The 27,324-nt window shown below is 33.3% G+C and overlaps 2 protein-coding genes across 2 annotated transcripts in view; one reads left to right on the forward strand and one right to left on the reverse strand.

The window, feature by feature from the left end:
- LOC143303228 (uncharacterized) overlaps positions 1–27,324 on the forward strand; it is a 249,437-nt gene that overhangs the window by 45,934 nt on the left and 176,179 nt on the right. The window lies entirely within an intron of this gene.
- On the reverse strand, positions 568–2,258 carry LOC117153259 (uncharacterized). Its single transcript, XM_033327129.2, has 3 exons — positions 1,926–2,258; positions 1,550–1,671; positions 568–910 (listed from the first exon to the last, which is right to left on the reverse strand). Exons 1-3 carry the CDS (start codon positions 2,256–2,258, stop codon positions 568–570), a joined length of 798 nt encoding a protein of 265 aa, XP_033183020.2.

The following is a 27,324-nucleotide window of genomic DNA, read 5'->3' on the forward strand; positions in this document are numbered from 1 at the left end:
TATTGCATATAATGATATGTATTACGAAGGGAAAATATTTTATTAAAAATTAAATACTGTATGTAACAGTAACTCGAAATATAAATAAGATAATTATAATGGATAATATTGTTAATCTTTTAGAAATATAATTTTGAGGGATATAATTTCTACATTTTTCTAATTTTACCGGAAATACAGTTATGTATCCCCTAAATTTTATTTTCCCACCACGTATTGTTATTATTATATTACAGGCTCTTACAGACTATTGTGGGAAATTTAAATATGAAAAAATATTTAAAATACGCACGACATGTTAAATACATAAAATATGTAAATTAGAATATATATTCATAGATGTATGATATTTGTAACATCGTTTATCATCGATTAAGCTCTATTTCCTTAGTTGTACTAAAAAATGAACATTTGAACTTACATAAACATATTAGCAATCTATTGATTATACTTCGTTATGTCAAACAAGCTATAAGAATCGATGAAAACTTTGTCTAAAAAATTTCAATTCTGTAAATCACAATTTCATATCTATAACATTTAGCATTCACTTCTGTTTCTTTTTTTTTATTTCTTCCTTTTATTTTTTTTTCCTTTTTTCTTGCGCGTAATCAATGTTGGATCTACTAAAGGTGGGCGCGGTAATTTAGGAGGCGGACTTCCTAGAGCAAGGTAATCAGCTACCGGAGAAATTCCAACGATATCTTTCATTAGGTTGCCCGGTGGAGCGGTATCCAATAGATTATCCATCATGAGATTTCCCATGGTCGCTAAATTATCTCCGACCGGTATGCTCATTCCTTTAGATAGCTTCGATAATTCCTTAGCGTTGCACTTATATTCTGGTCCCTGGGGGTGGCTTTTGAAGACAAAGCAATTGGGTGCGAGGGCGTATGGAGTTACGAGACTTCTAAATAATATTATAATTATGGCACGGTTAAATAACGATGGAATAAGATTTTATAAAATTTGTGAAGTCGTATGTATGAGTCGTCGTTATATTTCATAAATTTTTAGTTATTTATTTTTAGTTATTTTTAGTTATTTTTAGTTATTTATTTGTAGTTATTTTTAGTTATTTTGTCATAAGTAGACTGCAAATTTTTATTTACGCTGCAGCTTCATATCTGTATTTAACATAATTAAAGAAATGGTACCTACATAATGATTTATTTTATAACAAGTACTCCACTTTGAATATTTTTTATATTTTTGCGAATTACATGCATTCTGAACATTTCTACACCTTTAAATCTCCCATAAGTGTATCAAAATTCACAGTCTGGTTACACACTATGAATATTTATGCATTTACAGAAGAAATGTGCAGAAGGTACTTCATGTGAATTTAGATGTCATTTCTTTAAATTGAAAAATTTAATAAATATTATTTATTAGTACATTTATTTTTAATGCTATAACTGTTAATAATTTCTTTTAAGAAATTGGAAACTTTGTCAATAGAGGATGATTGACTATACAAAGCAAAGAATTAAATTTTTGATTAAATTCACGAACTTCAGTTCATCATATAAAACTTGCACAATACCTTCCTAAATTTATAACTGTAACATCCAGATCTATGTAGCCAGCAAAACTGTTACCAGAGTCGACTAATTCGAATGGGCCACTAAATACAAACGGCGTTGGGTCCTCGACGCATACTTTGCCCTATGAAGCAGAAATTCCAAATATTTGGTTACAAGCAGTAATATTTATGCCATCTTATATAATGCTGTTGCAGTGAATGTATTAATTCAATAAATATATGTATATATATACTTATTAGTTAATGTATACATAAATTATTTGTATTAATGCATAAATGCATTCACAAGTAATTATGTCTAAACTCTTAATAGTACGACCATAGTCTGTTCATGTTTTCGCAGAAATGACGAATAAAATGGAAAATAATGTCTTACCAAGTCACATGCACAGCCGCTAAGACGTGTCTGAGTGGAACAAATGGGGAAATTGTCGTCTAGTCTAAAAACGCCAATTTTTAAAAAAAGTCTCTTCATCTTCTTGACCATTTCTTCGCACGACATTAAGAAATGAAAAGATTGGCCACCATTGAACTTGTAAATGTAAATTATATCGTCTTTAACAGATCGATCGCGTTCTAAGATCTCAGTGGCTGGGAAATTAATGAACACGACTTTCGTGACAAGCGTTGATCCGCCTGTGTCTGTGTATGCCTCCTTATTTATCATTAATTGGGACACGTAAACGTCTAACAGATATAATCCATACATAATTTATATTTATGTACTGTACAATTTTTTCTTTTTGCGAGAGGTTACGGAATACTTAAAGATTTTATGGAATGAAGTTGCAACAGTAACGTAAAGACGTTTCATGAATTATTATTAATCATGTATAGTGAGTTTTGCCATGTTCTACTATAGGTGAATTTAAAAAATTAACGATTTACAAATTGCTTCGAAAAGAAATCTTAATGAACGAGAAGCAAATATTTAAAGGAACATTTATCGAATATATTTAGAGAACTGCAAAATTTAGAAAAAGATTATAAAATGTAATGGTACAAACATAAATGATTTATTGGTTAAAACATATTATTATAGATATTATTATTTTATTTATTCTTATTCAGTCGAATTACTGATTTTTCTATAACGGAATTAATTCACCAAATATTTGCACAAACTCAAAAGTAGTAAACTTAAAGTTTATCATCTACAGAATTATTTTATCCTAAAGTATCAATGAATCGATATTCGTAGCAAGTAACGCAATTTAGAAACAACATAAAACTCAAGTTTTTCCAAAAAGAACTTTCTCTATGAACGCTAGAAAACGATGCAATTTGCTTCGTTGCTAAGAGATCTACGAAAAGTCACGAAACAGAGATTAAGATCCATCACCATCGATCATTTTTAAAACGTAACTTCTAACAAAATTCAATCGATCCGAAAGTACGGTTAAACTCCTGCAGCGATGTTCTAATTGCGGGGTAAGATTTGCGAGACGTGGCTTGTGAAGTTCGGTGAATTATAGCCGGGTCGCCATGCTCACTGAATCTTTCATGCTCGTCTAGACCAGGTTAAGCGCTCGAGTTTACGAACGATGAAAGACGAAAGGGTTTAGGTGTCTGGGTTAGGCATAGGTTAAGTCAGGGTTAGGAACCGTGAAACCGGTTTTCAGAACCGCGAGTCGGTGATTCGGAGCCGATGTGATTTACAGTTAGACACGCGGATTGATAGACTCGTTCGGGATAATTGCCGAAACATCGTTAGCTGTTTATGGTCAAATTATTTATTCGCACGATTCTATTATGCATTGTTGAATAGCGAGCGGATTGTAAGTTGTTGTACATAATATACATAATTATAAAAATATTCGAAAATATTCCAACTCGTAGAGAAATGTGTATTTATTACACGTGTTATATATAACTGAAGATAATTTAAAAAATATATGATTAAAATTTGTTATTTACAAAGATAGATTATTTGAAGTAACTTCCGTAGGTTTTTGAAGTATTGAGTTCCCTGTTACAATAAGAGTCTCGTAAAGATCAAAATAAATGATAGCCTGATGATGATATATGTCTGTGGTGAATGGGATAGATGTAATTGAACATTTCAGCTATGGTACGATATTTCTTGTCTATTCTTCACCAATAAATAAGCTTTAACATTGTGTCATTGGATAACAGCAGCCTTTGTGCTGTCTAATCGCAGATTTTTCTTCATAATTGTTACATTTAATATCCAATTTTGAAATACCAATCCCAATCCACTTTCGTTATTTAGTAGAAATTCTTTCCACTCTCAAGAAATAATTGTAAATTCCAAAGAAATTCTTAAACGATTATAGCATTCAACAGTAAGCAATATGGCTACTGAGCAGGTCGTATATCGCACTACGTGAAATATTCTTTAGGCGATACATAGGTTGAAAGTATTCGAACACTTCTGGGTACCTTCTGATGAACGTATTATGCGTGTTATACGAAACATTTTGAATTTTCATTAGCATGGTTGCGAGATTCGACTATCGTGATTATGTTGGTCAAGTTTGAAATAAATCAGGAAAAATTAGGAATTAAAGGGTATTTAGTAAATATTTTAGACCTCGCTATTTCTTTTACTACGAGGTGTTTAATAGTTAGTGTATTATGTACTTTAGATGGCTATTCATGTTGTATACCAAGGACGTAATTTATACTATTTGATATATATTTACAGTAAAAAACTTCTAACTTTTAGATACATTTCCAGATTGATTTCAAATAATACCAATATAATTGTGACAGTCGTGTCACATTAGGGTGCTAGTGGAATTTCTAAATATTTTATATAACACTCACAATATACAGGAAAAATTTTTTTATGATAAGTGTGTTAAAATGTGTATGCTAAAATGAATTGTGTGGAATATAAAATCTACATATGTAACGCCACATTTACACATAAATATATTTTAACGCATTTCAATAGATGAAGCAATGAATTTCATATTTATTAAGATAACTGTACGGTAAAATATTTTCAATTTCGATGAACATTATAAAGAAAATCCATTAAATGATACATGATAAAAATTCAATTGAAATTATGTTACAGCCATATATTTCACAAGACATATCCAATTGCGGCAACAGTGTTGGTTTTATTTATAGCTTCAATTAAAGTGACTACATGATTAATTTTCTCACAACATATGACAAGAGGATTAGTTGATGAAGATATTAAATGCGAAATAATTTTCTAGAAAAGATAGGTAAAAATAGAGAACCATAATGCCACGATATTGAAACAACTTCTTAATTACTTTATAATTACACCGTAATTAGAACATCGACTCAGTGTTACAGTACTACAATTCCTTATCTTACTAATATAATTTTTACTATGTTGCTGGGTTATGTTGCAAAATTTTTCTGTCGATACTAATTAGTTTAGTGTCAGCTGGGCATGATACATCGTAATAAGAGTTCTTGATCATTTATCTGATTATAAGCCTACATTTATCCGATTGGAAAGCTACAATTTGTTATCTTAGTTCTACTGTTCTATCGAGAGTTACAAAATGTAGACTGCACCTATCATATTTTTTATCTGTATAATCAATACTTGTCAGTATTTAAACACACCTCCCTGTGAAAACTGCTTATAATTATTCTATATTATTCTAAAAAAAGTTTTATTGCTGTTTGCATTACATTATAGAACGTTTCTTCTGTACTTAGTGGAATCTTCAATAACAGATAACATTGTGCTCCCACTAATACCTAATATAACATTTAATGTGTATTAATTATATCTAACACAATTCCACATGAAAATAAAAAAATACATCTCCATCTCTTTTGTGCGTTTACTTTCCTGCGCACGCAAGACATTTTTTGACGACGTTTAAAATTCGTACATAATATTTACGACATTATCCAAGTCGTTTGAAAGATGAAAATAAAAATCAACATTAAGCGTACATCGAAAAAAGAACGACAAGCATCGATCAACCAAATTCGATCATAAAATGAATTTAACTACACGAAAACCATAATTCCTCACAAAAATAAAAATTCCTCATCGATTTTTATCTTCTCGTACAAAATTCCATATTACTTTTAAGAAAGGAAAATAAAAAATCAACATCATGTACTCATAAATCCAAAACAGAAAAGTCAACAGCCTGGTGATCGTCGCATAAAATATCTCGCATAAACGTTCGACAAGTAGCACACTGTTACGACGCGAACGAGGCACGTTTGAAAATCTCGCGTAACGCAGCTCGAGCAAAGGAAAAACACTTTTCCGCGTTAATCGCGTACCTTGAGCTACGACAACGTGTAAGCATTTTCGACGCTATTACCTTTCGTGGGAGCTGTTAAGCAGCGTACAGAAAGCACCTAAAGCGAAATAGATCCGGGGTGAGAACTAATTATTGTTATTAAGACGTTCGAGGGCGGGCCTGCGGTGTCGAGTCATATTCCTGCGGCTTATCGACTCGCTGGCTCGTATCTCGCAATTAGGATATCGCGCCAGTGAATTCTTCTATGTTTTGCAACCGTTTCAACGAACGCGTGTTACACGTTGACCCTGTCACAGGGGTTGTGATTTTGTTTGCTCTTGCCCAACGTTCGGCTGACAGTGAACGGCTAAGTGAATCGAATCAGATCGCGTGTTTGTTAAACTCGAAAGTGTAATTGAAATAATTTTATATAGGAAGGGGAATTTTTAAATCGAAGTTTAAACCTTATGTAATTTTAAGATGGTGATATATGATTATATGAACTACATCGTTCTGTCTAGCTAAACGTAAAAAAAAAAAAGAAAACTGGAATTAAAATGTTTTCGTGTGCGAAAGGCGACTTATGTTGGACTTTGCTTTATTGTATAATTTCGAGGTGGTAATATATGATTATAGGAATTAAAACGTTATCATGTAGGATAAGAGTGATTTTTCTACTAGGATTTAATTTGGAACTCTCGTTCTTGTGCAATTTCTTGTGGTAACACATATACGATTGTACGAATTGCATTGCCCTGCCCTGTTAAGTGTAAAAATATAATTAAAATGATTTTTTTGTAGAAAAGATAATTCTTTATTTGGCTTTAAGTTACCCTGCGTTCTTGCTTTTGTACGCGGTTGCTTTCTTGCATAATATCAAGATCCTGCAGACTAAACGATTTCGTCTCGTTAAATGTATAGATGCAGTTAAAACACATTCACGTAAAGCAATTTTACATTTGGATTTAATATCAGAACTAAAAGTAGTGAAAACGAACAATTCGTAAATTTTTTGAGACATTGTATGGTATTCTAAATTTTTGGAACTATTGTGTATATGTATTTTTATATTTAAAACCTAGCTCTTTCATCGCGTTTTATATTTCCTCTTGTATCTTACATTCTGAATTCTTTTCTACGTGCCTTATTTTTATTCGCCATTGGCACTAGTGTTAAATTACTTGGGATCATAGACAACATAGATACTTTGCATTCTTGCGTGATTTCCAGGTGATAATGAATGGTTGTATAAGTTACATGATTATCGATTAATTTAAAAATGCAATCGAAAGTTTTCGTGTAGGAATGGTGATTTTTATAGTAGCACCTACTAAAGTTAGCTCAGGTCCTAGGTAATCTAGGCTTTGCATTCTTGTGTGATTTCAACGTCATAATGAATGGCTATCTGGGTTAAATCGTCTTGTCTGTTTTCTAAATACAGAACTGCAATTGAAACATTCTTGAGTAGAAAAGGTGACTTTTATATTGGAATTCAACGTTAGTTTAGGTTATTGGTTATCTGGATTTAGCATTCTTCTGTGATTTCCAGGTGATAATGAATGGTTGTTCGTCGGTTAAATATCCTATCTATTTGTTAAATGCAGTAATACAGGTAAAACCTTCTTACGTACCAAAGGTAATATTTATATCGCGATTTAAGTTAGTTTGGTTTACTATTGAGCCGGAATTTACGCTCTTGTTATATTTTCGAGGTGATAATGAATGATTGTAAGATTCGAATTATCTTGTTTGTTTCTTGCGCTTGAAGGTGCAATGAAAATGCTTTTGTAATAGTAAGAGAGATTTCTATTTCGAGTATCAGCTGCTTACGATTAAAGATACCAGTTTAGGTATCAGTAAAACTTGACATACATGTACTTTGAATAATTTAAAACTATTTAGTATTTTAAAGGTTTTACTGGATATTCGATAGAAACAAGTATAACTATTGCTTCGAGAAAACAAACTAATGTATTGAATTGAATCTGCATTTTAATTCAATATAAAGAGATATCTTTATATAAAACTAGAGAACAAATGAATAAAATTATTTTCTATCACTATTCATTTATTCAGAAGGAGGAAGAAAGATATGTACGACAAAAGATAAGGATATAATATAATATAATCATCAGAATAAATATCGTAATGCATATAATATATAATTCAATAAATGTTAATAGATATCATCATAATAAATGTTCCTCAACACAAGGGAGAATTACGTAACAATACTCTATCGAGAAAGAAATAAGATTAAAAGGAACAGAATGTCTTTCTTTCAAATTACTGAAAGCACATTCTGTTCTAATCTTGTTTGACAGCAACTTCGATCCATTCACATTTTAATTCGAAGAACATTCAACGATTATGTCCTATGTACAGAAATTATAATCACATGATCTATGTCGTCGTACAACCCGTTTCATCGTATCGTATCTACGTGATTATCCTGTATGCTACCAGAATTTTATAATAGTCCTTTGAGAACCGAAGCAAAGATGGTAGAACAAAATTGGTAAATAAAATAAGAAAACTGTAATAGCTAAATAGTTACTTCTTAAATAATGTTGTTGAAGGAGATGAACGACCAATTAGTATTTTTATTTCAAAGAACAGCCACACAACTTTTGCAGTACTTGTGCTAATAATAGCAGCTTGAACGCATAAGAAAAATTATTTGATTTAACAGGATGCAATTTTATAATATATGTACTTTAATTTTTTATGAGATTCCTGATTACAGAGATATCAGTATCAAATTTATTCTTTGAAATTGTATTTTATACATTTTTTTGTTATAAGATACTATATTATACACATTAAAATTGCGTGTATAAAGAACATATTCTTGGTGAAATAATTTATTCGACATATTTGTTTATTAATGAGATTCTCGAATTGCATTCCTGTCAAAGTATAAAATCACTGAATGATATTTTCTTCAATAATAAAATACCATTCATAAAATGACTTACACGAATTATGACAGCAATGTGGGAGAATAACATGAAAGAATAGGAGATGTCACACAAAACAGGTTTATAAAGGAAAACAAATGTTGACAGCTTGATTTATTTTAGTACAGAATTTGTGTTCGATATTTCTGATTTGATTGGTTAAGGATTAGTTAAGTTAATTGATGGAGGAATAATATTTTTATTTATTTGCATTAGTTACACCCTTTTAACAGAAAATGTGATATTGAAAAAACGAAGAGTCAAGTATTAAATGAGGATGAATAATATACTAGTAAAATAGTACACCATTCGTGTCATGAGTGAATAACAAAAACATTAATTCAGGAATTTCAAGATACATACTTTATGAAACAAAAAATTTATACATTTTTCCAAATTTTAAAAATAATAAATTTTATGTGTAGGCTATTATTACACAACTTTATGAAGGATAAAAATACATGAACCAAAAAAAAAAAAAAAATGAAATAAAATTCTTGAAAAATCTTTTTTGCCTTCGTCATACACCAAATTCTCGACTCATACTAATAATAAAAGAACTTTACATTACAACTGAAAAGTTGAGACGATAAACGGTATACATAAATACCAGAAATAAATATTTCTAGTAAAATCAAAAAATATGTTTTCACCAACTTTGATATTTACATCTTGCATACATCACGTGAATGCTATGGGTTTTCAAAATTTACCACCTTTGTACTGAGTTGTGATATAAATTCGTCGTATTCTTGTATTTATTATATGCTTTCTGGTAATAAAAAAAACATAACACGACGAAAATTTTACGTTATGAGATATTAAAAATTTCATAGGTGATACGGTTGATCGATCACAATAAATTTTCATCAAAATGGTTGCTGAATGGTTTTTAAATGTAATCTGAAAATATCGAACATATGTGAGAATGAAATTGATAAACGGTCGAGGAAACAAAGAAAATAAAACGAATATTATATTGCAGTTCAGTACGTTTAGAAGAAAAATAAATGTGATAAGTGTTGTACCCTCATGTTTTTCAACCACAATCTAGTTAGCACTTATTATCATACCTCTATCTCGAGATAGGTTTAAGGGCAAAATAAATTATTTCAATATTTATTACATTTTTCCACCGCATTCCATATCAATCTTATCTCCTTTCTCAGTAAAAAGACCGATTTCTATTTATCTTCTTTTTTTTATTTACATCGCTTATTTCAACGCCTCAATTATCAAAGTTCTCGCGTTTAGTAACGTTTCAATCGCAATTTTCGATGGCGATTGAACACGTTCGTAGTGGATGGAATGCGGAGCAATTTAATACGTCAGTGAAAGCGATTATAGTTAGTTTATGCAAAATCGCTGACCGAGCGTTAAATAATTTCCGGAAGGGATACGCTTATTTTTATCTACCATAATCACCGACAGAATTTCTTGTGGTTCTATATTTTTAATTCTTAATGTTTCTTTTAGCGAAGAAACAGCGTTGGAACGTTGTTAAAATATATTAAATGGTAGCCGTTTGTAAATCGAAAACTTTATTGCTTCTTAGTAACTGACATGATGTTAAGTAACCAAAATAACTTCCTTCATTTATGTCATTGTTTCTTTACGTTCCATTAATTTATGTGTTTATTAATTCATTATATAAGATAGAAGCTACGTTTTATGACGATGAAATGATTTTTCTTTGAAGAAGATGAAATCAGGAATTCAGTTCTCCACCTCTTCCGTATTTTGGCATTTTTTCGTAAAGCATAGGTTTAAATTATGTATGTACGGTATACATACCACAATAAATGTACATTCAAGGACAAAACGTAGAAGGAATACAGTATATAAAATAATAAACAGTTCTCGATCAATATTTTGACATTGTGCCGAACACGAACGAAAAACAATACATGTCCTACAAAATATGTTTCCATGAATAGAAAAAGTAAGACAGATCTGATTAATTCCAGCGTAATGATGTATCGTTATTAAGTTCGTAAAGCTTCTAATCGTGAACTTAAAGAAATTTGATATGAATGTTTTTGATAGTTCACATATAAATAAATAAATAAAAGATTTATTCATAACAGTTAATTATTTTGGATAAATGGAAGATTTATTCATAATAATTTATTATTTTGGATAAATGGAAGATTTATTCATAATAATTAATTATTTTGGATAAATAGAAGATTTATTCATAATAATTAATTATTTTGTGTCTTTGGCTATATAAAGTAGAGGGCAAAAGTTTAAAATGACTATCTTTCTGCAAATTATCGCACTATGTTATACATACTAAATAACCAACAATTCGAAGTTGTCCTTGCACTTTCATGCACACTGAGATTCTATTTACAAACAGCGACGAGACTTTCAAAACACGAACAATACTTGAGAGGATGAGCGTGGAACGATTCGATGCTACATTTTCTACGAACATTAGTTTAGTGGGGCATCGAATTAATCAAACAATAATAAGATTATTTAACGTGACATATTAAATTGATAGTAACAATAACGATTTATAATACAATAACAAGTAACTAAATTTAGGAATCTGCGCGCAGAAGATAGAAAAATTGCTATATCACTTCGCAAGAAAGAAAAACATTTTCCGAAATTGCTTTTCACATACTGTACCCTGTAACAGGCGATTACGCTGACAGGAAATTAACATTCATTGAAAAAATATTCATTAAGAATATAATGACATAGTAAGATATTTCAAAGGAACATAAATATTTTAGTACTTATATTGCACAATAAAATAGTACAATAACCTAGCCATATTCCTTTAATTGACGGTAACTAATCTAATAAATCTAATAAATGGTCTACATAAAATAAAATAATATTAATGCAATATATAAGAAAGCGATCGTAATACATTATATAAACAAATCTTTATTTCAAATAACCACATAAATAAATAAAATAATGTGTAACGACATATTTGACTTCGTTTTACCAAATTTATCCTGTCACCGTGCCATTTCGAAAAGAATCTCTGCAACATAAATGTAATATAATACAGTATAGAATAATAAAACATCAAGAACATAAAATACAACCAACGAAGGTCGAATAACGCTAAACGATATTATTAAAAAAAAAATATATCACCAATGTCTTCTTCAAAACAATCGAATCAAAAACTTAATTAATAAAATCATTCAGAATTAGTAATTTAATCAATCCAATAAATCGACAACCTTAACCACATGCACGAAAGATGCCAGGTTAAGGTGGAGTCCTGTTGAACAAAGTGATGCCGAAGAGAACTAGGAAGAACATCCTGCTAGACTATAAGGACGCGAGAATAATGCGATTGCACGTTTATTCGTATATTATTGCAGCGATAAACAGCACTGTTAATTCTCGGTCGCGTTCAGGCCGGGCGTTCAGACCGGGCGTTAGCCTCATGCTACGTTCCCCGATCCCGATATGATATCTCAATGACGCTTGTTGAATTTGCATTGCATTAGGCACGTACATAGCTATATACGTAGCTACGACGGTTACGTTAACAAGAGAAAGTGTTAACGATAGGGAGAGTGTTAACGAGAGAATGACGCGGTAACAACGAGGAAAAATAGTGGCAGTAACACTCTAACAATAAATGCTCGTCGTAATTTTGCCGTCCGTCGCTCGCTCGTTAGACTTTTTACGCGCGGTGAAACCCGGCGAAACCGGAGGCAAAGGAGGCTCATTCCGCTCGCAACAAACGTTTCTATGTATGTATATTCATGTAGATCGTGTACCGAGACGTTTAAAATGTTCCACGGCTGTTTTAAATTACATTGAATAGGAATAATCGAACGCTTGGATATCGATACGATTATCTTTTCGTGTTTTTCCTACGAAATGTTTATTGCGCTAGATTTCCGATCATTAGGTTTGATACGGGAAAATATGAACCTACAGCCACCTTATAATGGTGTTCTATCTATTTTTTGGTTCGATGAAATTATGTATTAAAGAGTTCGGAATGTGCTTTTGCGGATTTTAAGGTAATTGGACAGATTCAATATTTTGAAGCGAGTTGAACTGAGAACTTGAATTAATTGTATACGAGAATGTATAAGGAGTTTACGTGGCTATGTTAAAATTTGTTAATATCTACGATACTGTTGCGAGTATTTGACAGTTATAGTTCGAAACGTTAAGGCCTGCGTGCACTGCGGCAGAAACTTAAAATGATGATCGAACTTCGATGATATCCGTGTAATCGATCGCCTTGTAAATTGTACTTTGTAAAATACATTACCATAAATAGATAATTATACAGCAAGACCACTGGCGCGCGAGTAACAATATTTACCAGATAATACAATTTATTACTCTAGTTCTATCTTTCCAATCATAAATAATCATTCGCAGTCTAATTATCAAATACGAATAAATGTTATAATACTCGGGTTAAATCTCTAATAAATAAATAGTGAATAGACAATTAATCACAAAAGACTTCGATTAATAATTGACGTTGCATCGAAAGAATACCAAGAGCAGCTGCATAACAAGAAACGCAACATTTTGTATGAAATAAAATACGTTTCGTCTCTCGGCTCTATATATCACGCTCGTCAAGCCTTCTCGCTAAAGGTAGACTTCTTGTTTTCCCTCTGACTCTGCCATTAAAGCGACCAAAAAGAAAAAAGAATCTACCAGCGAAAAAAGCAAAAAAATGTAGATCGTCAATAGCCCAACACACAAGTTCTCATCAACGCAATCTCTCGCGGGATCGCGTTGAATCGCACAAGGATGGAACACGTCGCTCGTTGGCTTATACACGCGGGATAAATTCCAGGCGGTCATTCCGTGCTTCTGACAACGATCCCCATGGACGAAAAGCGTCCTTAGTCACCGCGGCGAATAGTGTAAGTTGCGCAGAAAAGCACCGATAACTGGAAACGTTGTAATCATAACTTCTTACGGGGTGACGATTACCCAAGCATCGCGCGATAAAACCGAGCCCATCCTGGTTTACTCGCCTTTCCCTTTTACCCCTCCTGCCCCTTGAACCTTCTACGTCTACGGTCTTCTCGTTTCTTCCGCTTGGTTCGATTCTTCCTTCTTCGCTTCTTTGCTGCTACTATTTTTCTTCTATTTTCTCTTCTTGACTCTCCTTCTTCCTCTTGGCGATCGTCGTGGTTTCCCCAGGCATCGTATCCGTTCGAACTCGCATGCGAGAAGAAGGTGGGCACCGTTTCGTCGATAACGAACTGGTTAACACGCGTTCATTACCCGCGGCCACGTAGGTATATTAACCAGGTCCGATCCTGGCCGGATCCTCTTCTACCTGCCAGCGGCCATCTCGTAATCATTTCTTTCCGTTTCCCCCCACGTCGTTAGATATTCGATCGGTCACGCGGTGCTTTATCGAATTCCAATGGAACACCGGCGGTACAGAGAGAGAGAGAGAGAGAGAGAGAGAGGGAGGGAGAGATCATTGGGATAACTAATTGGTCAATGACTTACGGCTACGTGGTAGCTATTTCGATGAAGCGAGGATTGTAGGTTGGAAGTTCGAATGACATGTAATATTTGGAAACCTTTTGCGATGAGTAGAATGTTTATGTACTTGTTGGGGATTTGAGAATGCAAAAAATAAAGAAAAAAGTTGTGAACATTATACGAATAAATACGTACAGTATCCAAAATATTTGAAGGTACAAAAATGCATCTGATACACGATAGGCAGAAATGTATGCGTAAAGGCTACAGGTGATGGACATGATAAATCATATTTGTCGTCCTTCGTAGAAGAGCAATTTTATAATTCAATAATGTGTAATTCAACAATTTAATAATTCGATAATTTGATGATTTAATGGTAGTTCAATATAATTGAGCGATTTGGATATTTAACTTGTAATTAATATTTAAAAATTAAATCATTTCTTCACAAATATTACTGTGATTAAAAATAACATAAATAATAAATCGATGGGCAACACCTTTCACTTAAAAAAAGGTATAAATACGACTGAAAGATCACTGCAACGTGCATTTATAAGTACATTTGTAAGTAAAATTGCAACGGTGTATTATTAGTCTGTGCAACCAATTATTTGAGTCTCTACTCTTGAATTTCTTCCTCTTGCTTAATTGCCCACTTAAATAAATTTTCAGTCACTTTATTAAAGACGCTTATGCACTTATTTAATCTGAACCGGTAACAAAAACCTTAATCAAAGGTATGATTTAAATAAGCAATGATAGATGTTCCTTGCTCAAATTGAATATTCGCATATGTATTGCATTGTAGAGACGGATATAAAACGATCTAATCGACACCTTAATTAGCGTCATAAAGTATTTTTACGGAGATACAGTCTAATCATATGTGATCTCGTTTGGCACGTTATGAACTGTAATTTATTAAAATTCGTAAAAATATAACGGAAATGGCACGGAAACCTGATTTTCTACTTCGGGAGATAAAAAGAAAAATGTTAAAAATTCCGTATAGATATGATGAAACATTAAGATACGTATAAGATAAAGTTAGTGTAGTTAGGCTCTTTGAAAGATACATTTCAGAAAATAAGTGTCAAATATGGGACCATTAGAAATTATCTTTTTAAATTTTCTGTTATATATAGTAATAACATTTTGTAGCTTCGAAAAATGTTTAATTCTACAATATATTTTTCTAATTTTTAACTCTTTATAGTGGGTATATCATTAACACGATTATAATTAGTGAATGCTAGTAGAGATACTTCTCGGATTTTTTACTTTACCTTCTTTTAATTTCACCTTCAATTTACAACATTCTTAACGATATACAACTTTATACCAAGGATACATTATTTTTTTTATCGACGCGCAACATTATATTCTAAAGTCTATCCTGTAAAATGAAAATCTACAGAGATTTCCTTCAACAATGAAATTAACAATCTCAAATGTCAAGGAATTGTAATTGATCGATATAAATATCAATATAATATTAATATAATATTCACATAATATTGTATACATATATTGTATGTCATATAATGTCACATAAATATACTCTCAAGATTTATTCTCAAACAGCCACACCTAAGATAATCCAACCTTTTAAATCACGAAACTCATAGCTCCGACGACGCTTCATTCAAACCATCGTGTATCGTCGTTGCTCGTGTCCTAGAGCGGAGTCGACTCGCTAAAGGAAACTAACCGCGACTACGAAATTATGCAGTGGCCTCTTCCGTTAACGGAGGAACTCTTTCTCCGCTACGACAGACGGTCCACCTTAATCTTGGAGGTCTGGCCGAGTCGAACGGCACGGAACAACGGGCAGTAGTACACGGGAAGGCAGCATTAGCGTGCTAAGCAGATGCAGATGAAACAAATGGATTCGCTCGGTGACCGTCGTAAATCCACGGTATCGTTGACACGATCCGTACACCCTCGCACGAACCGTGCTACGAACTCTCTCCGCTACGACCTTCTGCCTTCCCTGCCCTTTTCTCATTCTCTGCCGAGAAACTGGACATCACCCACTATATACGCGCCAGTTTTGATTTATGTGAAAGGTGACGCGTCGTTCGAATCGATTACCGGGGCTGATAAACGCGTTAACCTGGGTCCACGGAGAGAAAGGAACAAAGAATTAGAAGGAAGGAACTGGCAGAAACGAAGCTGGCGAATTCCTAGAGGATAAATACCGATATGGTATAATTCATCGTTTTGTAGATTGAGTGTAATTTGAAAGATTGCAATTAATTGTTAATTAATTGTGTACTGCAGATGCTTATGCGTTCGTGGGAAAATTTAATCGCAAGTCGATGGATCGTTATGTGGGATGTATAACTGGGATTGGGGTAATTGTGTTTTTATTTTGAACATAAAAACGATTTGGAAGATCGGTCACACGTCATCAACTCGTGATTTTTATGGATTTATGGGATTTATGGCATTTGTGGGAAATGTAAAGATGCAAGAAGTGTGCAAAAATAGCTGATATGTAAAAATATGCAAAAATAAAATATTTGTGAGAATGTTTAATAGGTGGATGAATCTCTAATCTCATTTTACTTATGTTCATAAAAATCTGATTTTATGTAATATTGGCAGGAAAATGATTCGAATGTCTCGACAAAAGTTTGAGAATTGGACGGGGAAGTAAAAGAAAGTGTTATAGGAAGAATATATAGAATAGAAGAATAGAATATTTTAAACTTTGAAGTTGAGATGAATTATGCATACGAACTTTTTGTAGATTTTGTGCAATTGTTATTTTGTCTAATTGTTAGAACATTAGAGCATTAAATTTTAATTCCACATTTCGCACGTTATTTAAAGTCCATTCTATTCTTCCACTCCTTAGATTCAACTATGTGCACGAAACTAATAAACATTGTAGAACTACATATATCGTATCTACTATAATTATACGTTTCAAGAGCTTTTCAACTTATCACCGTAACTAACACGAGAAATCGATTAATCAGAACAATCGACGAGCTCGTAACGAAACCATTTTTCAAATCTTTTAACTTCATAATAAAGCATACGATAGACGAAGTTGAAATTTACAACATGATGGAATCAATATTATAAAAATGATTTATGTCGTGACTTCAGAAACAGCCTTCGTCAGGATTCCATAAGTGCACAATTTAATTAGATACAGCTGTGCCATGTAATTACAGGTATATGCACAATAATGCAATGAATGTGCGAATAATAATAAATAATATGATACAATGAATAATATAATGAGTCGTGTAATATGCTGAATATTTTGTTAAAAAAGTCTTAAAATATATTAAACAAAAATTAAAAATATTCAAGAGAATTCTTTTGCTCTCTGGAGAAACTAAAACATAAACAAGTATTGTTGCTCTCATGAACCTTTTAATTTTTGTATAGCAAAATGAATCCTTCAGGTGTCGTAAATTTCTCCCAACATTAGCAATGAATGAAACACTTTACATCGGTGTATGGGAAAGATCAAACGACTTCGAGCCGAATAGAATATCCCAGTCGAGTAAAACCTATCTTTATTTCTACAAAATAAAATGCAGACAAAGAAACTAGCCGCTTTAAGGTATCAATTAGCGGCCAGCTACCAGTACCATGCTTTCGTAACATTGGCAAAGCTTTATCTTCTCGCGGAATGGCGCGGTAAGGCGCAAATTAGAGTCCACGCTGCGGTGCGGAGCGAATGACTAAATCCTTGGACGCAAGTTTCGCAAGTGGAACAGCGTTGAACCGTGTCAGCGGTTCGTCGATGCACGGGACTTTTTTCTTAACCGGGAACACCTGTAATAAATACGTTGTCTCAATTGGAATTTAATTAATGGTACGTAATTCCCGCTTATCGCGATCGAGAGCTCGCGGTACACCTCCGTTCCATTAACGCAATTTACGAAGCCTCGGGAGACCGAGAAACAGTTACGCGTAGTATGAATTATTTTCTACTTTTGCCGCCGACGAATACTATTCGTGATCTGAAAAAGTTCGAAGGTAATATAATAACTTGTATCATGTTTGTGAGGATTTTCAGCTTCTCTTTTTTTAAATATACGAATAAACGTATAGTAAAAATTTGAGTACTGCAACATTGATAAGCTCCTGTGTAGGAATAATTGGAAAACGAAAGTAGAAACTTAAAGACATTGCTACATTCTTGTATTAAATTTTTATTTTTATTATTTCAAAACTAGACAGTAAAACTATTTTAATTGATTTTAGTAAATATTATTGTTGGTTTATACTATACTGTTTTATATTATTTTGCTATTTATGTAATATATGTACTATCATAGCTCATAGTTGAGTTAGATTGAATTATGCTGTCGTTTAATTACATTGTACTTGAAATATAATGTAACTGAATTAGAGGCCAGAACTCTGAAGAAGCGAGATAAATGTTTATATTTACCTTTCACGTTTATATTTTATCATGCTCATACGCCGTATCTTCTGTTTCTCGTTCATACGTGACTCAATCTTATGTTTACGTTTTTCAATTATATTATTCAATTGCACCTTGTAATTATGCTTCGATTGCAATTATGGATTGCACTGTAATTTAATCAAATGAGAGATCTGCATTACGAATTACAATGTAATTGAATACGATGTAATTGAACTGGTTTATAATTATAATTCACGGCGTAATTCTGCGCAACTATAAAACATATTAAAATAATAAAACGTACTAAAGCAGACAAATTAAGTTTGCAAACTTGAAATATCTTATACATGTTATATAACAGTTGGAGCAACAGATCATTCTACTAATATTTTACACAAATACGTAAATGCAAATTATACTAGGCATTAACCTCTTAATTCATCAAGTAATACTCGCACTACATCCAAACATATCAAATTTCCACAAAAATTCCACGATTAAGTCGACAAAATATTCATATCAACGAATCGTTTGACGTAAAATAAAGTCATGAATTTTCGCATAATTTTTAATACGAACATATTCAGTAAATACTAGAACGCATGCCTTGAAAAACAGCTTTTGTTTAGACTCGATATTCCAACCGACTGCCGACATATGAATCTTTGAAACCCAAGATACTCACGTTGCACGGTTTCTTGAATGGTGGCCGAAATTCCAGAAATCGGCGTGGCCTACATTTTTTTCTTGGAAACGTGTACGTTACTAGTAGTAGTAGTAATAGTAGTAGTAGCAGCAGCAACAGTAGTAAAAAAAGCTGACGCGTTGTCTGTCACTGATCACCGCACGCCCGTCGATCGTAGGGTAGGTCACGAGAATGTGCGAGCGAGAGGTGCGAGTGTACGAAAGAGATAGACATAGCGGAGTGCTCGAAATTGCGGATCTCTTTGCAAGATGATATCTCAACAGTGAAACACGGTATCGAGATGAAACAAAAAGCGTTTGAAATAGTATAGTCTCCTGCTTCTAATCGTGTAGGAAAATTCGTACGAGAAATTCGATACTTGTCGATATAAATAAAGTTAAAAAAGAAAGTCTTTGATATCAGTGCACCAATATTTATGGATCGTAAAGATGGAGTAATTTTAAACGGATTAAGAACAAGCCACATAAATCTAATTAATCTTTTTCTTATCACAAAGGGAAAGCTAGTCACCTTTGATATATGTAACATTAAAAGTTCTATGAAATATGTTCTTGTAAGTTGCTCCTAATATGTATGGGACTAAAAGGACGCTATACGACATTCTTTCTAATTTATTAGAGATTTTATCATTTCTGTTGAAGCGTATTGGGCTTTGTCATCTAACGTAAACAACCAACGTTTACCATCAGATAAAACCTTCTTGGTTACCATATTATTCCATGTTTCATGTACTGCGTATGTACATTATATTAAGAAAATTGTACACTGACAACATAAAGTGGTCACTAATTACATTTAAAGATGCATGAAACCTATAATCTAAAATAAGAAGAAAGATGCTTGTTGCTTGATTAATGGTAGACAGTTCATGGGTTCTTTTAAACGTAAATTGAGATTGTAAGTGCCCTATATAAACATTTTAAGATTTACATGTCAATTATAATAATATATTAATTTTCTCGTGTAATACTTGTATTACATTTATACCAGAAGAAGATTGGAAAATGTTTGACGAAGAACACGAAGTGATGAGAAATAAATGAAAAAAACTGAATGTAAAATATTCAGGCGGTTGAATAGCTTCGTGACCAACTATACATGCATCAGTCTGTAGTTCATACTGGTCAAAAAATATGAAAAGGCGTGACCGCCTCTTGTTAACCGATTTCTGTATTCCGATATTGGAATCAGGCGTTGCGGCTGCCAATGCTGATACCTGCAATGGACGGAACAATATTGCAGAAATGCTGTTAAGAATTTACACGTTGCAGGCGCACAACCGCGGACGCAGAATTACGCGGCCGTAGGCTTCTTGAAGACCGGTTTCTTTGAAAAACGATGAAATCGCCTTTGTTCCGATATTACCTGTATTGTTTTGTTAGCCAGAATCGTCTTTAAAATTTAGTTTTCATAATCAAGCGCATAAAACCGACGATTGACTAAACTTATTACCAAATTAGAAAAGATAGTATAAGAATAATAGCGAGCATTTTAATTTGATATTTTTGAATCGATCTTACGTTTGAAGTTCAAACCTATTATGATATTAACTACGTTTGGTATGCAAGCAAAAAAAGGAAGTATTAACAGCGGCATATGCAAGAAAATTTGGATAAAAATTCTCTGGGCAACAAGCTTTGTAAGAATAAATTATATTTTACATGAAAATTTTAAGACTTCAAAAACCTGTCTCCACACAATGTAGATATTAAAAGGGATAATAAAAGAATTATTTAAAAAGAATTAAAAACGATATCATGTTTAGTAGAACATGAAACTGTGATTCTAAAGACTTTAAAAAAAGAGTTCTTATATATAAGGAGAAATTCTTATATAGCCTACAATCAATTGATCTCTATGAATATTTTTAAGAAAATTGCTGTCAATTAAACTTTTCCGAGATATAAGAAGACATTCATCGAATTACAAAAAACCTTTCATTTCAATCTTTCTTATTATTCAACGAACAATTTTATAAACTACCTCGACGGTGCACCTCGTGTATTCCAATTTACATGTGCATTTTCCGAAACGAATCCTTACTCGCTATAAATAGCTCAGGGGTTGTACTGATCGGCTCCACGAAATAAAAAGTAGAGAAACGTAATCACGTTACAAATATTTTTTACCATTACTTTAAATTTACGATTATCATTAACCCATTCTATTTTCCGAGAAGTTAAGACATTAATCACGTATCTGATAATAAAGTTAAAAAATTTACAGAAAGTGGAGTTAATCGATTTGTCTTCTGAGAAGATCGCATGATCCCTAGGTGGTTCACAGACCAATTTAATTCATTGGGTCTCACCGCGTACCCAAACTAAGAAAATTGTCTTCAATGGAAATGCATTGCGTCGCGTCTCGATGCTACACCTTGATTGCCTAAAGTCCATAAATAGCGAAGTCGAGGTTCGCGCGATTTTCATTGAAATGCAAAGTATAAACGATAAGAAACGTTGGAAAAAGAATGGCGCGCGCACAGCCACGGAATGAAGGCAGATGATTTAGCGGTCGCAACAGCGCGTCTTATTCTGGTCGATCCGCGTAAATCAAGGATCCTGTCCACGGCGAGGACCATACGAAGCAATTAATAGCGCGTTCGTAATGCGCTGTTGGCATGCGAGAGAACGGTCGCGCCGCCTTTATTTTCCGATGCGATGAAATATTGGATCGGTCGGCGCGCGGGATTCCACCGGCCTCGTGGAATGAGGAAATTGCCTGCTCACGAACGCCTCGCGCCGCTGTACCACTTGAATTCTCGCGCGCCAGCGGATACGTAAGACGTAAGCGATCGCCACGCGTTCTAACGCTTATCGATCTTAGCCAATGAGTTTTCCGGCACGCGAGTTCTCAGCATTGGGAATGAGTTCGAGAAGATGCTTGAATAAAGATTTTTAGATCGAAAGATTGACGGAGGATGGTATTAATTTATTCAATTCGTGTGAAATGTTGCTCTTTGCTTTACAGTTGTTCATTGAACAATTTATACGATAAACAGGTTATTTCGGAATTTTGATGCAAAACTTCAGGAATTTATAGTACTCGTCAGAACAAGAAAGATAGCGTTAATAAATATAAATAAATAATAAAATAAAATAATATTAATGGGTTCGAATCTCCTTAGTTTCGCTGTTATAAGACGTTCTCGATTGTGAGCCTGTAACGAACTTAAGCCAGCTATTTTCATCTTATGGCATGCAGAAATCAGTTGCTAAAATTCTACGGCGCACCAAAGAATGTTTTTATTTTTATTTGGTTATCTAGGAGAAACGAGATGAATGCTTTTGACCGAACAGTCAGATATTGCATGTTTTGAAAATTCTTCCGGCACGCCACCGTTATTTATAGCTAAATATTTAACGAACGTACAAGAAAGAAACGAAAGATTACCAGAGAAAAATGAACCGAAGAAGTGTGAAGTTTATCTTCAGAAATAAAACACTATAGTTTAGTTTAGTTATATAAATAAATATTAGATATTTTTCACATATATACTCATACACGTATCTACATGTATTCGTCTATCAAGCAGCTGTCAAGTTGTATTAGGTGTAGAGTTATGTTATATTCTTTCACTTGCCTTCAGTTGTTTATCTAAACGAACGACAGATTACATACTTGACACAGTGGGTATCAAATAGTACTTTGTTTCGCAATTCACAAAGCGGTTATATATCTTTTTGCCTTTTGACCATTCCGTAACCGACCAAGGTATTCGAAAAACGGTACACGAATAGTTAAGACAGCGAGTTCAAGACACATTGTTTTGAACTTTAACAGACACCATGATAAATTGCCACCCTCGAATAGTATTTGAATAACAGTCGCCGTCAATTCCTGGAATGCACCACCTACAATTCTAAGAATTCAGGACCTGTTCCCTCTTACAAGAATTCTTTAGCAATCAATTAGAATAACTAAGCGAAGTTCTCCACTAATCACCTTAACATACCCTACAACCAACGTGCCGTTATAAATTGCATTTTAAAATTCTTTGTCTGATTTTTATAACGAAGCCAGTCCGGTATGTGTGAAAGTGTGCTGAGAAAAAACTGGAATAATATGTAACAGATATCGATAATAAATTAAAGAAACTGATTTATATCATGAAATTCTCAAATTCTGAAATATTCGAATATCCACAGACTTTAAGCTTCAATTATATAGAAATTAAATAAACACAATTAAAATTAATACAAATTAAGTATAAATTAAATAAATATTGATATTCCTACAAATGTTGTCATAACTATTATATTGTGGGTACTATATTAAAATACCGAAATAGGTTGCTATCTATTTGCACGATGTAACACTTAACCTCGTTTTAAAGTAGCATAATCAATCGTAAGAAAAATTCTACTTTATGATTTATGCATATAGAAACACACATTCTGAAATCAATTTACGATTGACGCGTATCTCCAGAAGAATACAACGATAAAACAGAATGAATAATTTGTCTCGATAGATCCGACACTTCGCTTTTCGTTTCGCTGCGAGTTTCTTATCAACATTAAGATAAAATAAAATTGTTTGAAAGAGAAAACAGGCCACCTTTCGTTTACTATATTACGCAACAAATGCCGATATCAATGAATTGAACAGATATATATCTACATAAATTGAACAGTGATCAAACTGCAAACGATTGTAAATATTGCTCGTAGAATGAAAATTAAACTCGATGAGATCCGATATCGCCAGTTGTCCGTAATGGAAGCGTAATTCGAAGCTAAATTTCTGATGAAGGCGTTTTGCAACGACTAGAAGAAACCACGACAACGAAACGTACGAGAGAATAGAGAAAACGGTAGTGAGAGACGGAGAATTTGTAAACTGGCTGACTGAAATTACGTAGTACATATTGTGATGTTTTCTTTCACGCTTCCTTATGCTCGTATCCGAGCGAACCTGCTACAATTTTCTTATCTCGAGGGCGACACTCTACGTTGTACTTAATGTCCAGATGACGACATCGCAGGAAAATGTAACTTCGTTGAGAAATTTGTGAACTGTGTAAAAGCGTTTCTTCGTGAGAATAGTCAGGCATATTCATTATTGTTGGATTGTATGAAACTATTTTACAAATTTAGATATTCCTACAAAATCCTTTCAAACGATGACGTTAGATTCAGTAGCGCTGAATCGAGGTAATGGAAATTTTTCATTCCTAGACTCCTGATGTGCAGACTGCGGATTTTTATGGAAAATTCGACGATACAAAGACACGAGATATTCAAAATAGAGTACTCGTTATGATCTTTATTAAACGACAGAAATCCCTGTCGAAGTTTCATTTCCGTAGTTGCGTTCAGATAAATATAAATCTGCGTAAATGTCTGTGAGCTAATTATATCCAATGATGCTATCGTAATTACAAAGAATAGGTAATTGTAAACAATCATTGATAACGTATAAAAGATGAATTCTATCTTTCTTCGTCTAAATATTCGTTTACTCGTTACTTTAACAATTTGTCTATTTTCTATGCAGAACATAAAGCGAACACTTTGAAAAGCACGTAAAAAACAAAATTTACTTCAAACATATTGACATTCTATCAATGAATAAATTACTCATAAAAGTTAACGACTTAAATTTTCATGTCCTATCTCGTGTATCAATTTTATACCACGTATTATCGAATTTTTTTACGAATTTTTAACACAACCTGTGGTAAAGGATGAAGTACTGTGACTTTGTGCGTTGCAGCTAAGTATCGTGTATTTTTGTTTCGCTATTCAGCAAATTTCGTTTGCAAGCCGTCCCGCAGCCCACACGCGCCACTTAGCAAAAACTCGTCTGTTTAAGGTCGGTCGTTGCTCGTTTTCTTGCCAGCAAAGTATCATAAATGTTGAGGTTGACTGATAGAGGAACCAGTGGTTGAATTTGTAATAGAAAAATATATTGAAATAAGTATAGGTATAAGTATCAGTATAAGTACAGGTATAGTGTATGCTGATCCAGATCTTCTCTTACAGTGTTACAATACAATAGGAAGAAGGTGTGATAGGGAACACGTTGATATATTTATAGCAAAGGACATTAGCAAAAAGTTAATCTTTGTGTGTAGCTCTAGCTAAAGACTACAAACAACAGCAATAGAAATCTACTTATAGCTCTTTTGTTTCTAGACCTTGTAACCAAACAAAATTTATATTCAAGGGCATAATAATATGAACCTCTCCTTATTTTCAATTTTTTTAACTAAATTCTATTCTCTTCGTAACAGCGGCAAAAGAAAAGGTGTAGAGTTTTTCTTGATATAATTACTTCAACAATAAGTCAGTATTCAGGATAAGTAGCGCTAAGATCATAATTCATTAAAGATTATTTAGTACCTAGTCGTACCAATAGTTATTTCCCTCAGTAGTGGGTGGTCCTTCGAGTTAGTTGTTTTTATTAGTCGGCACACCTTAGTGCAAGTGCCAACCAACCCCGAACGATCGACATTCGATCAATCACAGCGAATTATTAACCTGCATAAACTATCGCATCATATTTCTCTGTCAACGTTGCACAGAGAAGCATCTCACTATTTATTTATTCGTAAATTACTAATAATGGTCGCAACAGCGAATTGTAGGATCCGTCGCGTTAAAACCATCGTAGACTTCCTATCGATTTATTATCGTCATATACGCGTTGTCAATGGTGAGATTATTATTCGACGAATCTTAATTACTGCACGCATCTGACGTGTGCAATCTCATTGAACCAGTCCGATCAGGTTAGCGCTTGACAGCGATCAATAATAATCGATTCGCAAGGATCGGTATACCAACGTCTCGATGCAACTTAGTCGACAATGTACGTAAAAAGTTTCTCTTATCAGTCCGTTCCGAGCTGTAATTTTAATTTTTAACTTGTGATAATCATTTGAATTCCACATGTAGGTTCTATTATTCTCTTTATTCAGGACTTGCTTCTACATTCCAGAATATATTATAATTTTTAGAATATGTAATTAAGAAAAAATATGATTTATATATAGATAATCTAGCCATGGATGCTTTATTTATTGTGCGACAATTGTGACAAAAATGTTTTCACAAGATATATACGAAGATCGCGAGAGAAGAACGTGATAAGTGATATTTTTCAATTCAATGTCAATTTTATTGTCAATTTCTTCGTTCTAGTACGATTTTGGTAATAAATATACTTCTTGGATTTATTACCAATGTTTCGAAGTTGCATAATATGTTTTTGCACATAACGAATTATTTGTCTTTCCAATTGAATTACAATATATTAAAATACCGTCTTTTACCCATCAAATGACATAAGAATTACAGAATAGTAACAAATAAATAGTATTTCTCGCGCGTTCTTTAAATATCACAATTACTCCAAATTTTCCAAATATTCCATAAATATTCCACAATCTGCATTTTCGACACATTCATTATCATTCAAACAAAATCACTCAAATGAAATCACCGCTCGTCCCAGTTCGTGACCGTCGTGAAATTGAACATCGACACCGCGGGATCACGGGTTAAAAGTTTCTCGCTCGGCCTCGATCGTTATCACGGAGGACGGCCTCCGAGGAAGAGAATAGTTGCACGCGACGTGCCCTGGCTGACTCGGACGTATGATAATATCGCTGCCGGGTATCCACAATCTTCTTGTACGATGCGACGACCGCGATGGACGGAAAATGTCACCGAATGACGGGGCAATCGCCGCAACAGAGATCCGACGATCCGTCCTCTCATTTCGTCGAGAATAAACGCGCGCGTTCCGCGATCCGCAGGACGCGCACCAGCAAGATCATTTGCCGATCCTCGATCAAAGTTCATTGGCCTACATTGATCCCTGGAAACACGCTATTGTTCTATTATCGGGGACGCTTTACCATGTACAAGGTTGCTTTGAGATTTTGTTTTGTGGACTTTCGTTGAAAATGAGATCTTTTGATAAATTTTGGGGCTTTAACGCGTGAAATACTAATAAATTTGAATTTTGAAATTTGAGTGATCGAATAAAAGAAATTTGGATGTCTAGTTTGTAGCACTGTT

This window comes from Bombus vancouverensis, chromosome 1 (genome assembly GCF_051014615.1).
Source record: "Bombus vancouverensis nearcticus chromosome 1, iyBomVanc1_principal, whole genome shotgun sequence".
NCBI lineage: Eukaryota > Metazoa > Arthropoda > Insecta > Hymenoptera > Apidae > Bombus > Bombus vancouverensis.

Excerpts from the sequence above, each read along its gene's own strand:
- LOC117153259 (XM_033327129.2), bottom strand. The coding sequence starts at position 2,258 with ATGTATGGATTATATCTGTTAGACGTTTACGTGTCCCAATTAATGATA. Across the intron at positions 1,672-1,925 it reads GCGGCTGTGCATGTGACTTG|GGCAAAGTATGCGTCGAGGA; the intron begins GTAAGACATTAT and ends TCTGCTTCATAG. Across the intron at positions 911-1,549 it reads ACAGTTATAAATTTAGGAAG|AAGTCTCGTAACTCCATACG; the intron begins GTATTGTGCAAG and ends AATATTATTTAG.